General features: G+C 38.9%; 1 protein-coding gene across 2 annotated transcripts in view; it reads left to right on the top strand.

Annotated features, from left to right (window-relative positions):
- Positions 1–3031: 3031 nt before the first annotated feature.
- LOC121730321 (zinc finger protein ubi-d4 A) overlaps positions 3032–15903 on the top strand; it is a 34642-nt gene continuing 21770 nt past the window's right edge. For both annotated transcript variants that reach the window (XM_042119332.1, XM_042119325.1), the window contains exons 1-6: positions 3032–3100; positions 3217–3326; positions 4435–4528; positions 4622–4796; positions 4976–5179; positions 15618–15699. In XM_042119332.1, the coding sequence (XP_041975266.1) occupies positions 3045–3100; positions 3217–3326; positions 4435–4528; positions 4622–4796; positions 4976–5179; positions 15618–15699 (721 nt within the window). In that variant the 5' untranslated portion in view covers positions 3032–3044. The remainder of the gene's footprint in view (positions 3101–3216; positions 3327–4434; positions 4529–4621; positions 4797–4975; positions 5180–15617; positions 15700–15903) is intronic.

Here is a 15903-nt window from a genome sequence, read left to right as displayed (position 1 = left end):
TAGGTACTGAGTTATTTAATACCGTAGAATAGATATAACAATCGAAAAAAGGCTAAAGTAAAAAATCGCAGCCTAAAGTTGTGTAATTGGGGGGCTAAATAAGCTTTAAAATTTGGCATAAAATATAAAGTTTAATATAAAAAAATGAAATACTTATTGTGTGCACACTGCACAGCTGTATTGATTTAAGGGGTACCAGGGTTCTTTTATAAAAGCTTTTCACACCAATTTTGTTGACATCGCGCCTACCATTGCGCGCTATAAACTGAAGTCCACGCGGACGAAGTCTAACAGCTAGTAGGGAAATATATCGACGGGTGCAAAGTAAAAAGAGTCATCTACAAAACAGCAACTTTTCAGGAGAGCGCATAATAGGAAAAAATGCTCCCATTTTGTCAATTTCCGATCAAATTTATTGAAATTTTCATCATTGTTTCATTATTTATTAATGAATCCACATGTATATTTAATTTCTTCTAATTATGTTTAATTTACGAGATATTGTAGTTGTCTGCATCTACATTGCGCTTGAAAATATGACAACTGAGTTAACTACCACTTGGTCGTTTCTACGTGGGAATTAAAAATTATACTTATTAAAGTATTTTTACCGATTACTAGTACGATTATCAGTAACTACGTAAAGTGTAACACTTTATATTATTATTAAAAGTAAGTTATATTATTAAAATATGTAGTTAAACGTTTTACATCTTAAACACACCAAGTTCAGAACATAATTGCGTAGATATCTTTTTCTACGTTGTCGATTCGGTGCAAGGTACACGATTTAGAAGGAAGTTAAAATATGAAATACTAGCTTTTGCTCGCGGCTTCGCTCGCGTGGAATTTGAAAATCGCGTAAATTGCAAATATTCCCGTAAGCTCCCTTAGAAACATGATGTTTTTCCAAGACCAAAAGTAGCCTATGTTACTTTTCATCCTTTCAATTAAGTTTATGCCAAAAAACAATACGATTTGTTTCTTCGTTAGAGCGTGAAGGAAGGACAAACAAACAAATAAATAAATAAACATACTTTCCCATTTATAATATTAGTATGGATATACTTAGGAATCATTCATTTACTTTCGTAAAAATCGTATTTTCTCACAACAAAAATGAAATTCTGTGTCAATACTTTAATTATTTTAAACTAATTTAAAAATTATTCAGTATCATTATCAGTACAGGAACTATGTTGTAAATTATTATAATTTAGGCAGAGGCTTATTAAGTCTTTGTACTTGGCACTTGTAAGCATGATGGGTTCATTATAACATCATAAGCATCGCCGGACGTTTTACACCATCGGAGGGGTGCATACGATTCTTCAGAACACAAAATGAAATTTTATTTCAACGATTTCTCAATTGCTTCTCGTGATCACAGAGATCCCAAAACCGGTCAAAGATAAGTTAATAGAAAAACTTCGCGAGAACTTGCAAATGCCGGGATATGATGTTACGCAGGTTGCAATTTACCATTTCTGGACTGATGTAATTGTTTACCTAAATTTTGTCGTAATTTACGTCTCGTATCAATACACGTGTCTTTATTTCTCAATCGCCTTTTCTTTAGATCAATATTTAACTGACGTCTTTTTCTACCGTTTAACGAGGAAGGCGTAGAACATTCACTTGATGCCTCCACTGCCGAAGAAGCATCAATGGTGTTGTCTATAGAAGATTTAAAGTTTGAGAGGGACAATATACTCGATGGCCTGTTTGAGTTAATAAACTCAAGCAGGTCATAGATTATATGAGATCAAAGTATCTGTTTAATAAAAAAGAATATATAATATTTTGATCTAATACTGATAATGGACGCGGCGGACTTGAAATGATGAACTGTATTCTGAGGGTGTTGGCGTATTTGTTAATTTGCTGAGATCGACAAATTTTCAAAATCATTTTATATTTCAGACTGAGAGTGAACTGGTGTGACTGGCCTAGACTATTCAGATCATGGGGACTTATCTTACAAAGTTAACTTATATTCATTTGTCTTCATCGGTGACACATCAAGGTTTTCTATAAGATGTTCAATAATTTCATCGGGCAACACAGTATTTTGCTCTATAAATCTATCACTTATGTTCTGGAAACTTTCAACTTCTTTAAAAAGTCGTTTTGGACTTTCTGAACATGAAAAAACAGTAAAAAATAACAGTAACAAATTAGAAGTCAATTAATATAGCTAACAATAAGAATTAACATAAATAGGTACTCATAAACATAATAAACAATACTAATTTGCAAAAGTAAATTGAGACATCTAAATCACAATCGCAACGTAGAAAAAGCTATATGGCAGATAGCCGCTTATGCCGCATAACATGACCCCCGCGCGTCCCGCGTATAGACGACCAGCGGTAGTTATCCGCATCTACATCGTGCAATTTCACAAAACAAGAGTAGATGTCTTCTTTTACGTGACAAAAGTACCAAAAATAAGGTGATATTTGAATTTTTGTTTTTGGTATGTTGTAGAATATGATATTTTAAGCTAGTTTCTACAAAAAAACGAAAAACTCAAAATTGCAGATGACTTTTTTTACTTTGCACCCGTCGATATTTTGGGTTTTAATAGAGATTTATTATTATTTTTATTATTATTATGTAATAAAAATGGAGTGGAGTGAAGGGCGAATTTTATAATTCCTAGAATTTTACAAAAAGGATTTCTCTCTCTAGAAGCTCATTTGAGAATTGAGACCCAAAATATCGCTATCATAAATGTTATATTTCTCATTCAACATCGCTATCATAATTTGAACACGTCCTCCATGTTCGTGTGCGAATATCAAAATGAATCACCCCACGAATGTGTGAACGGTAGTTCGCGACAGCATTCGCGAGTATGTGAATGTTTCGTCGAAAAACGAGGCGAATGTGTAAATGCAGTATCAAATTTCCGACAATGGCAACCACAGAGTACTTTATTATATTATTATATTTTATAGAAAGGCAACCCTGGATACTTTAGTCTTTACTCTACAAATATATAGGTACTAGTAATCTGTGGTCTTTACGGGGGATACAAAATGGCGGCTGCGGAGATTCAAGTCGTGAATCCCTCTAATTTAGCTAAAATAGAAAGGTAATTAGTAGATTATGTTGTTTTTAAGACATAAATATTACTTATTAGAGTATAAACGTCGTTTTAAACAACGTATCATGTACTAATTTAATCGCATGAGATATTAACTTTTCCAGTTTTCTGAATGACCCTAGCTACAAAGAAATTATTGAAAACTCCTCCACATTCAATACAAGACTATGTGCCGAAAGAAGAATGCGGATGCCTTTTATCGACACGCAAACCGGTAAGATTTAACACAACATAATGAACACATAATCATCATTTCGTCATTGAGTAGTTTTTATACCCCATACTCCAGAATAAAAATGTTAAATGAAAGCCCATATTACATGGCAGTTAAAATATATAACCGTTTACCAGAAGAAATAAAAAATGAAACTAAATTAATTTCATTTACGAGAAAATTAAAAACTTACCTCATTAAAAATTGTTTTTACTCCTTGGAAGATTTCTTCGCAAAAGATAAAAATTAATTAGTTGTGGAAAGATAACAAAGTTCATAAAATATATTACTACCCATATATTATAATATAGATATATACTAGTATAGTTATATAATAAGAAATATTGTTAATAAAATAAAATTAAGATACTCATAAGTTTAAAGTATTTTGTTCACAATTTTTAAGCAAACGCCTGCACAAGGTACTAAGTCTTTACTTACGATGTATGTATATTAATTACTTAGTTTGCAAATAAAATCTTTGAACCTTTGAATCTGTTAAAAAAACACGCAAGCAGCTTACTGATCGCAGACCGAGGCTTACATGCGTTATAAATATTAACTTGGTCTATTCCTAAAAGCTTGTTATTATTAATTATTATTATTTTTGTTTTATTATTAATTATTTAAATATAATTAAGGATTTTGTGAAAATTTCAAGTGTTACCATTATTGATTATAGGTAAAAAACATGTTTCTTGTATGGAAGCCCCCCTTAAATATTAACTTTATTTTGATTTTAGTATTTATTGCTGTAGTGGCAACAGATAGTGTGTTAGTGTAAACACCGTTATCCTTGAAACCATTAGATGAGCCTGTCAAAATGAAGAACTTTTTCTGTGATAACAATGCTGGGAACATTTAAAAAAAACGGTGTTTACACTAACATCTTGTATATATACACAATCTGTGAAAATTTCAGAAGTCTAGCTATAGCTACCGCTAGCGGTTCTTGAGATACAGCCTGGAGACAGACAGACAGACGGACAGACAACAAAGTCTTAGTAATAGGGTCCCGTATTTTCGTTTTGGGTACGGAACCCTAAAAAGTACCAAAAATGTATTATGTAACATTATTTTAATTAATTGCTCACAATGAACTTTTCAGGTGTTGCCCAAAGTCATTCCAATTTGTTCATGACACGAAAACAGAGAATGCCCGGAGCACGCGAGGGTCAGGTGTACACATATCCCGCACAGAGGTGAGGAGCTTCAATTCAACCATCATGTATTCCTCAAGAAGGTGTGCAGTGCTCGTATTACGTCTTGTGATCCTGTTTGTGTATGTTCTACAGATGGCGCAAGACCAAAAGACAATATATGACCATGTCATCTACAAAGTGGGGATGGAGTGCAGCAGATTCTGCAGAAAACATAGGAGAAGGTGAAAACAGCTGCGGAGTTCCCGAGGGGTTGGCGGGTGACGACAGCAGAGACGGCTCACAGACTGCCGCCAAGGATGACCCTAAAGTGAGGCATTAATTTTAATAATTACTCGAGCACAATGAGTAAAATTCAATTCCTGAAAAAAATTTTCCTCATTTCCTCACACCTATTCAGGGTGGGAGGATCAATAATGATTGATCAACAGCATGCTCAAAGCAAATAGTGGAAAAAAAAGTTGATAATATGATGTGGTCTGGATACAGGAGTGGTTCTACGACGAGCTGGCGATGGAGGAGATGGAGACGGGCGAGGAGCCGGACCCGGAGTCTGACGAGGACTACTACGACGACACGTACGCCAACCGCCGCAAGCGCCGCGGCGGCAGCACGCCCAGCGGGCCCGGCAGCCGCGGCGGCCGCTCGCGCCGCCCAAACGCCGACGACACGCCCGCCAAGCGCGGCCGCGCGGTGCGTTACAATTACTTCATCTTCATCGTTATTGATTCACAGTTATGTCAACGAATTCTGATTTAATAGGGTGAGGCCGCCAATTTTCGCTGATTTGGCACTTAATTATTGCGTTGGTAGCGTAGATACTTTTACTACGACAAAAAGTGGCTATGCTATTCTACATACTAAAATGGTAGTGAATTTTTATTTCTACGCTACTGTAGCGTTGAGAAAATCAAACTTAAATGTGGTTTGTATTATAGTCCCAAACATGGCCCTTTTGACTACTCACATTAAGCATTGATAGTTTTATGTGAAACAGTAATACTTACATTTGTGTCACAAAAATACTTCCAAAAAACTGTGTACACAGTCCGTCTGAGGTTCAAATGTTAACTGTCGAGAAATGGTTGATATTACGAGATTTTTCATAAAGTACTATCAGAGAAGTTGATTCCTATGCAAATCGGGGACCTAAGTAGTTTGGTTGCGTTACATCAAACCCAGCTGACAGATCACAATTAACATTGAATTAACATATTCGACCAAATAACGTTGGTCTGTCAATTGCATAGGAATCAACTTCCTCTATGGTACATAAAACCTCAGCATTGCCACCTTACCTTCCCTAACACTTAACGATAATAATAATAACTACAGATCGCCTAATGGTCGAAATTCGACCTTAGTTTCAACGACATTAGGACTATACTATCTATATTTTGTAAAAAAAAATGACCTTTTCATATTTTCTTCAACTCTTGTCTCTGGGATGGGACTGATCTCAGACTGGCCGTGTAAGCATTGTCTAATAGTATCTAAGATTCAATAACAATCCTGCATTGCAGTCCGCCGGCTAATGCAGGATAGTAAATGGTGTTGCAGGCCTGCAATAAGTCCGTGGGAGAGCCATGCTTCGGCACGAATAGGCCGGCTCAACCGGAGAAATACCACAGCCTCACAGAAAACCGGCGTGAAACAGCGCTTGCGCTGTGTTTCGTCGAGTGAGTGAGTTTACCGGAGGCCCAATCCCCTACCCCCTAGAAATCCCGCAGTTGAAAAACAATTTGTTACCCCAGGAGGGTAGCAACTGCGTTGGAGAATCCCTCTCTGGACGTCCATGCTAAGGAACCCTTGGAACTGAACGTGGACGTCCAGGCTGCCCCTCATATTCTGGGGAGGGCAAAACTGCGCTCCTCATATTCTGGGGAGGGCAAATCTGTTCGGGGCAAGAGCAAACACACAAAGGCACCTCCCTCGATATTAAACATGGACTTTTGTAATATCAGGGGATTACACTCCAACCTTAATGCCGTCCATTACCACCTTGAAACGGCAAAGCCGGCTTTGCTCTTTTTAACCGAGACGTCCGAGTGACACATCATACCTTTCCCACCCAGGGTATTATCTCGAGCACTCCTTTCTACCCAAAGCTGGAGTGTGTGTGTATATCAGAGATGATATCAGCTCTCGCCGCCTCAGCAATCTTGAGGTCATGGACCTGTCAAACTTATGGCTCCCCATAGATTGCGACGACCACCCTCGCGTCTATGCGTGCCTATATAGGTCCCATAGTGTTGACCCTGAGACGGACCGACTCTTGGAGCACCTGCAAGCTGCTTCAGATTTTGTGCAGCGGCAGATGGGTCCACAGAGATCATAATACTTGGCGACTGTAATGCCCACCACGCCGACTGTCTCAATTCCAGTAAAACTGATCATGCGGGGAGATCTGTCTGCAACTTTGCCCTTGCGAACGACTTGACACAACTGGTTACTACGCCTACGCGAATCCCAGATGTGGATGGTCAGAATCCTTCCTTGTTGGACCTCCTGCTGACTTCAAATCCTGACGGCTACCAAATATCCGTAACCGCACCACTTGGTTCATCGGATCATTGCCTTGTAAGGAGTTCTGTGCCACTTACGACGGTGATAAGGCAGCGTGCTGTTAAATGCCGTCGTGTGTGGCACTACAAGTCAGCAGACTGGGATGGGATGCGGTCGTTTTTTGCATCCTATCCTTGGGGGCACGTGTGCTTCTTGCTGGATAATCCCGACAACACTGCCAACACTGTTGCCGATGTGGTGATGCAGGGGATGGAACTTTTCATTCCGACCTCTGTAGTGCCAACTGGCGGCAGATTTCGCCCCTGGTTTGGTTTAGGGTTGCTGAGGATTCCTCTTCCGCTTCCTCATAATGAGGAATTTCCGCAATATTTTGGGTTCCTCAACCGCTACCGCATCCTCATAAATAAAAAAATCCTCTTCCGCTATCGCTTCCTCAAAATTTAAGAGGAATTTATGAGGAATTCCACTGCGCATGTGCGTCGCGTATCCAATCATGGCAACGCACACGCCAGAGCCAGAAAATTGTATCATTCACTCATATTTTTTGAAGTGCAAACTTCTTTAGCGGCGTTGAGCACTTTTGTGGCATGGGTAAAAACTGTGAAACTCGCGTCAGATTCTCGTGCTGATCGAAAAAACTGAAGACGGTTGGAGAGTAGTGTGTTGTAACATTGAAATCGATTAATAGAACAATCGATTGTTAAATAAATAAATTGTTTTTTTTTTCGATTGTCGATATCTTTTAATCGATTGTAAGGGTTTCGATTAATTAAAAAAAATCGATTTTCATAAAAAATGGATTAAGAATTTAATCGATTGTAAGGGTTTCGATTAATTAAAGAAATCGATTTATTAAAATCGATTTTCATAAAAAATAGGTTAAAAAAATTGTAAGGGTTTCGATTAATTAAAAAAACGATTTTTTAAAAATCGATTTTCATTAAAAAAATCAAGTTTTCAATTCTGCCGGCACTCTCGGAGTGCAACCCGTCTTTTTTTTTTGTGTTGTGTATGTTACTGAACTCCTCCTTAACTGCTGGACCGATTTTGATGATTCTTTATTGTGTGTGTTTTGAGAATGGTTTAGATTCATAGTTTGGTCCACTGGAAAATGCCCTTTTAATAAATTTTTGTGTAATGTATGTACCTAGTTTTGTACAGACAGAACAAAGACTTTTAGGTTGGGTCCGCTAGTATTTATAATTTCCTATCATCCTCTTCCTCTTCCGCTTCCTCATCCGCATCCTCTTCCTCAAAAAAATATCCTCTTCCTCATCCACATCCTCTAAATTTACGCGTGAAAATTCCTCTTCTTCCTCATAATCACTTCCTCAACAACCCTGGTTTGGTTCATCCCCCATCCCCCAAAAAGCTTCTCGCCGGAAGCAGGAGGCTTACCAATCCTGGGCCAACGCAGTGTCTGCTCGGGATTTAAATACCAGCACATATAAAAAGCAGTACAACCTTGCCTCTAGGTCCCTCAAGAAAGAGATTACTCGGGCAAAGCAACAGCACGTCAATAGAATTGGCAAGAGACTTGAGCGCCTCCCCTCGGGAAAAAGTGTGCTCCAGAGTTGGCTCCGGTCTTGACGCGTCTTTTTCGGCTCTCCTATTCAACTGGCATCGTCCCGGCTTCCTGGAAGACAGCCTTGGTGCACCCGATCCCCAAAAAAGGTGATCGCTCAAATCCTTCCAACTACAGACCAATCGCTATAACCTCTCTCTTCTCGAAGATAATGGAATCCATTGTCAATAGCCAGCTTCTTCGATACTTGGACGGCCAGGGATTACTAAGCGTCAAATAATACGGGTTCCGTAAGGGTCGCTCGGCTGGTGATCTCTTGGCATACCTGACTCATCGTTGGGCTCAGGCAATTGAGTCGAAGGGAGAGGTATTGGCTGTTAGTTTGGACATTGCGAAGGCCTTTGATCGGGTTTGGCATAAAGCCCTGCTATCAAAGCTTCCATCATACGGGCTGCCCGAGAAATTATGTAAGTGGGTCACTAGTTTCTTAGCAGACAGAAGCATAAAGGTCGTAGTTGGCGGCGAATGCTCGGAAACTCAGTCTATTGATGCTGGTGTCCCTCAGGGCTGTGTGCTATCGCCTACTCTATTCATACTGCATATCAATGACATGTTACAAACCAACGGCATTCATTGCTATGCGGATGATAGTGCAGGTGATGCTGTATATACCGGCTCCCCTAATATTTCTCGGCAAAATGTCACTGAGAGTCGAAGAGTCGAAGGTCTCTGAATGGTCTAGTTAGCTTATATTTTCTTGTTGACGGTTCAGTAAAAAAATATTGTTGACCTTTTGTTGTTGTTGACAAATATCGACCTCCTTCGCGCCTATACAAGGACATATACATATAAAATGAAGTACAACCTTGCCTATAGATCCTTCAAGAGAGAGATCACTCGGGCAAAGAAACAGCACGTCAATAGTATTGGTGAGAGACTCGAGTGCCTTCCTTTGGGAACCTGTGAATTCTTGTCTCTGGTCTAAGCTATTGAAGGATATTTCTGAAAGCCATCCTACCATCCCTACAAGTAGGAAATGGATCGTTGGCCCACGACGCAAAATACAAAGATGATCTTCTGGGTAAGCTTTTTGCGTCAAAATCGGCCCTTGATGACCTTGGAATAAAAGCCGCCGACCATACCACGATGCAGGGGCATCATTTCGGACATTAGGTCACATCAGCGCTCAATGTGAATAGCCCTGCGTGCCCTTGATATCCAAAAGTCGAGTGGGCCTGACGGAATCCTTGTGTTGAAAAAGTGTGCTTAAGAATTGGCTCCGGTCTTAACGCGTCGTTTTCATTTCTCCCACTCTTGTGGCATTGTCCCGGCTTCTTAGAAGACAGCCTTAGTGTATCCGGTCCCCAAAAAGGTGACCGCTCAAATCCTTTCAACTACAGACCAATTGCTAAAACCTCCGTCTTCTCGAAGATAATGGAATCCATTATAGCTCTTTCGATACTTGGGCGGCCAAACATTACTAAGCGACAAACACGTCAAACAGTAAGGGGTCCCAAAAGGGTCGCTTGGCTGGTTATCTCTTGGCGTACCAAACTCAGGGCTCAGGTGATTGTGTGGAAAGGAGAGGCATTGGCTGTTGAACATTGTGAATGCTTTTGATCGAGTTTGGCTCAAAGCGCTGCTATCAAAGCTTCCGTCATAATATAGGATTCCCAAGAATTTATGCAAATAGGTCACAAGTTTTTTGGCAGATCAATGACATGTTACAGACTAACGGCATTTATTGCTCTGCGGATGATAGTACAGGTATTTATTCCTATCTACCGGTTTTCGCCATATTTCTCGGCTAAATGTTATTTAGAGTCGAAACGAACTTGTGTCTTAAATAGAGAATTCACAGGAGAAAGTTTCTGAATGGGGTAGACAATACTTAGTCCAATCCAACCCCGCTAAGTCTGCGCGTTCAAAACTAAAAGTAACCAATGGTCGCATTTCCTGGTTTTCAGGGCATCTCTTTAACAATCCCCTCCCAGCATTGAAATACTTGGCGTAAGCATATCAAGCGAAGTCCAGTTCCGATGTCATCTAGAGGGTGATGCCAAGTTAGCCTCGAAAAAACTTGGTGTTCTTAACAGGACGAGACAGTATTTCAGTCTAGATCAATGACTGCAACTCTACAAGATGCAGGTTCGGCCTCACATGGAATACTGTTCTCATTTCTGGGCCCCAAAGGGACCCCAAAATACCAACTAATCCCTTTGGATCGTATCCAACGAAGGGCCCCTCGAATTTTTGACTGCCATAATGTTTCAAACAGGCTGAACCCCTTCGAATTACGCCGAGATGTATATAGCTTCACTCTGCTTCCTCAATTGTTCAAATACAAATTGTATTGTATCACGGGGAGTGCTCTGAGGAATTGTTCGGAATCATACCTCCTGCACCTTTTCACCAACGTTCCACGTGAAAAATATGTACATAAAAATATGTAAATATCATAATAATGATGAGTGGCAGTCTTCCACCGTGCTTTTTTCGCCTAACTTTCTGCCGCGCACTGTAAAATTTGGAATGAACTGTCACCAGTAGTATTTCCGAACCTATACGACCTGCAAACATTCAAGAAGAGAGCATATTCCCTCTTAAAAAGATCGGCAACTCACCAGCAGCTCTTCTAATAAACTTTACAATAGCTCTTCGAATAACCTTTAAGAAAACAGAAAAGACAAGAGAAATTAGTAAAAGATAATAGAATAGCTGTGATTATTATATTCAAAGTTTCGCCATCTGCAATGAGTCGCTTGCATTTTTACAATCGTGCAAGAGTTATAACCCAAAGGAAATGATAGACACGTGCGCCAGATTATTTTAACACGTTTATTCTGGTGAACTCAAATAAACAAAGAGTCTGCAATAAGCGTTTTATTATTAATGTGATTTAAGTTATTATAGTGTTCCCCCCAAACACAAAAACTAAACTGTAAACGGAATTATCCCGAATGGTACACGAAAGACATTATCGAAGATCTACAATTAAAGTCACGTTTGCATAAGCAGTATAAAAGGTCGGGGTCTCAGGACGATTACCTATTATTTTCCTCGTGCAGAGCTAATATTAAAAAAAACTATAAATATCGCCTTAAAAAATTATGAGAAACGAATACAGAATAATTTAATTAAGGACCCAAAAATGTTCTGGAATTATATTAAAAGTAAAAATCACTCCAGTAATCGTAGTAAAATTATAAAAAATGGGGAGGAGTTGTCTAGTCAGCAATGTGCGTATGAAAGTGCGCTACCTAAACAAAATAAGTATTTGCGTTTTCTGTACTTAAAATTGTATGGAGTGTATCCTTTCTACCCGCTGATGTATCCGACGCTGTTTGTGTTAGGCATGGTGGGATACAACAAGTTGGAGACCAGGAGGGACTTGAGTTTGGCGTGCTTTATGTTTAAAGTGTTGCGTGGCAAATTAATTTATCCGGGTTTACTGTAATGGCTGGCACTGAACGTCCCCGATAGGTATGTGTGGCGGAGGCGGTCACCCGAGCTTTTCGCGACGCCGCACTCTAGACGAACTTATTAAAATACGCGCCCATTGTAGAAGCAATCCGAATACTTAACAAAGTCAACAACAAGTTGGACTTATTCATACGTCCTTTGAGTGAGTTCACAAAAGTGACACTATCGGTCATATGTTATACATGAATTAATTCAATAATCTCTTTACTACGCTATCGAATTGGATATTAGTCTGTAATTATAGTCGTAAGAATGTTTAATAAATAAAAAATAAATAAAATTATTTTTTCCGTACAATAAAGGTTCACATTGCTATAAAATCGTTATTTTAAGTAAAAAAAAATTACATAGGAATATCATAGGCTATGCAAACGAAAAATCAAAAAAAAATTTTTTTTGGGTAAGAGCTCTTGCACGTTTATTCGTTGGGGCCATCGAAAGGGTCTCGCGAGGAAAGCGAGCGCATTACTGTACAGTGTACACTCGCGTTTTTCACTACTAGTCGCGACGCTAGACAGTGCAGAACAGAAAAATAACAATAATAAACGTCATTATTAGTCATTATCTGTGAGAAAGAAAATTAAATATGATTATAGATCTTTGGATTACAATGATATCTTTCGATGCATGGTGAATGGTGATAATTGATCGTAGATCATACGTTTTCGCCATTTCCTTCATTTTTATTGTGTAAATATTTGGTAATTACTAATTATTTATAATAGCTCATAGCACAGAGAGCTACGGCAGCTGCAAGAGAAGTGTTTTCGTCCATCTCATAGAGAAAAATAATGGTCCATCTTCTCTGAGTTCATAACTGCGACTGAACTAAGCGAGAATGTACATGATCGCACTCGGGAAAGGGGCTCTCGCACGAGACTCTCGCCCGAGAGCTCTCGGCGAGAGTCTACAGCCGACATAAAAGAAACAAGAGCCAGAAGGAAGAACTTTGAATCTAATGTTATCAATACAGGACCTAAGGCTTTCCATGGTTATATAAGATCACAAATGAGCTCTAAAATAAAAATTCCCTCTGTCCTTAGAAATAACTCCGGAGGACTCGTAGATCATCCAGAACTTATAGCCGAAACACTTGCTGATCAATTTGGGCGCTGTTTTGTTTTGGAACCACCAGGACCCTTGTCTGATGTTAAGCTTCCTAGAAGTACAAACTCATTCTAAGGTTCTCTTATAACTAATTATATGGTCAAAAAAGCTCTCGTTTGATATTTCAACTGCATCTGGACCAGATGACATTCGAAGTATATTGTTAAACGTTTTATCGGACTGCTTAGCAAATATTATGAACTCGTCTCTAGAAACAGGGTGTGTACCTGACGATTGGAAGTTAGCTTCTGCTGTACCATATATAAAAAAAGTGATAAATTGATGGCTTCAAACTATAGACCCATAAGTCTTACAAGTATTGTTTGTAAATGTATGGAAAAAATTATAGCTCAAAAACTGAGAGACTTTTTAATCAAAGAGAATACTATTCCTAACGAACAGCATGGTTTTATGTCTGGACGCTCGGTGACTACCAATATCCTTATTTGTTTTAATAAATGGGTTACGGCTTATGATAGTGGCTGCCCAACAGATGTAATTTATCTTGACTTTGAAAAAGCATTCGACCGTGTCCCTCTGCAACGCCTTTTTAAGAAGCTGGAACACTTTGGAAAAATGTTGTCGTGGATCAGAGACTTCTTAACTTCTCTCTTTCTTTCTAACAAATAGAAAATTCAGAGTTCGGATTGGAATTAAATTGTCTGCACCATGCTTAGTACGGCGGGGCTAAAATGGTCGCTTTGGAGAATCATAATATGAATCATGACATGATTCATTTTCTTAAAATCGTAAAATGCAATTCTGCTTGCAATTCATGTCTAGTAATTCGTATTAATTTGACATTTGTCAGTTTGACAGTTTTGACAATTCATTGCTGAATTGATTGAGAGGAATTGCTAAATGTGGCCATTTTAGCCTCGCTGAGTGGTGTACCTCAAAGCTCCGTACTCGGACCACTTCTCTTTATACTTTATGTCCGGACTTAATAAAGAAAATGTATTTTTATTCAAAATAGGTATCATGATATACTTTTTGAAAGTCGAACGAATAAACTACGTTGCCTACCACCGGTTCGAGAACTACCTACTAAGATATGCAGTTGAAATGTATTTCTCCATGTTTGTTGACGATACGAAGATTTTTGCCAATCCCGATCTAGACACGCGGTAGCGTCTTGAGACGCTACCGCCAAGTTCCAGCATAACAGAACTGGCGAGCAGCACCGTGTTACAAGAACCATTTGCAGCTACTTTTGACCCCCTCATAATTCAGAAACTATTTTCACATAAACGTTTAAAATTTGACTTGCGACATAAATATATGATCTAAACTTCATAAACACAGTTCAAACGGTTATTAAGAAAACCTTCAAGAAAAGAGCGTATTCCCTCTTAAAAGGCCGGCAACGCACCTGCAGCTCTTCTGAAGTTGCGAGTGGCCATCGGCGTCGGTATTTGCTTTCCATTAGGCGACCCGTTTGCTCGTTTGCCCTCTTATTTCATAAAAAATATATATTAACGTCCGAAAATCTACATTTTTATCACTGACTGACTGACCTATAGATCAAAATTCTAACCCAGGTCCAGATAACCTAGAAGGCTGAAATTTGGAATCCTGCTCGGTAGTTGTATGTAAGCGTAGGGAAAAATCAAAAAACAAAAAAAAACGGTCAAGTATGAGTCGGACAGGGCGAAACTATGCAAAAATTGTGTTTTTTGTATGGAGACCCTCTTTAAATATTTGTTTAATTTACTTCTATTATAAATTATGGAAGTTCCATTATTTATTTCGCAGTTAATAATATAATTTAATATTAATAAGTTAGCATTTAACAACTTTTAATTTTTATTCATTTACAATTATAGGAAACATTTGTTTTTGTAGATGGAATATAATTTATTACATTTTGATTTTTTTTTGGTTTCCTTGTAAAACATTCCGTAACAAGGAATATGAGAACTGATAAGAGAACGAACATCTTAAAACGCACAAACTATAATTACATTATTATTATTACATACAATTGAGGATTTTGTGAAAATTTCAAATGCCTACTTGTTGCCATTATTGATATCGAGGGAAAAAAGGCAAAACAACATGGGCTCTAAATCCGATTCAACAAATGTGATTTTTTTGCCTTTTTTGCTCTATAGTCTATATCAATAATGACAACAGGTAGTAGGCCCTCGATATAATATGCACTGCATATTTAATTGTATTTGAATTATAACAATTTTTAATAAAAATAAAATATTTAAGGGAGGCTCCAATACAGGGCCCGTACCACGAAACGGTTTTGAGACTTAAACAATCGTACGAGAATGCCGCGTCCTACTGTAACAAACGTGAAATGACGATGTTAGAGCACGACGTGGCATTCCCGTCCGATTGTGTTAGTCTCGAAACGGTTTCGTAGTAGGTCTAGCGAAAACACAATTTCTTGCCTATTTTTGCCCAATAGTGGTAATTTGTAGGTATTATATATTTTAATTTATATTAATCAATAATAATACCAATGTACGGTTGCAGGGTCGCGGGCGCAAGCGTGCGGGGCAGGGCACGCTGCCCTACGAGGTGCCCGGCGACGCCGAGAAGCCCTTCGGATGCGAACGTAAGTCCCGCAGGAGGCACTAGCGCTCCGCCCTCGCGCCCTCGCGCCGCCGCCGCCCCCCCCGGCGAGCTGCGACGACCGAACTGAATCTCGGCGCATCGCTAATTTTATAAAGCCAAAAGAGGGAAAAATCTATGTAATTATAATCGGAAACAGAGAAATATGAAAAAATATAGAAATGTAATCGAGTACACGGCCGCAAAA

This window comes from Aricia agestis, chromosome 1 (genome assembly GCF_905147365.1).
Source record: "Aricia agestis chromosome 1, ilAriAges1.1, whole genome shotgun sequence".
NCBI lineage: Eukaryota > Metazoa > Arthropoda > Insecta > Lepidoptera > Lycaenidae > Aricia > Aricia agestis.
This window is presented reverse-complemented; position numbering and strand designations above follow the sequence as displayed.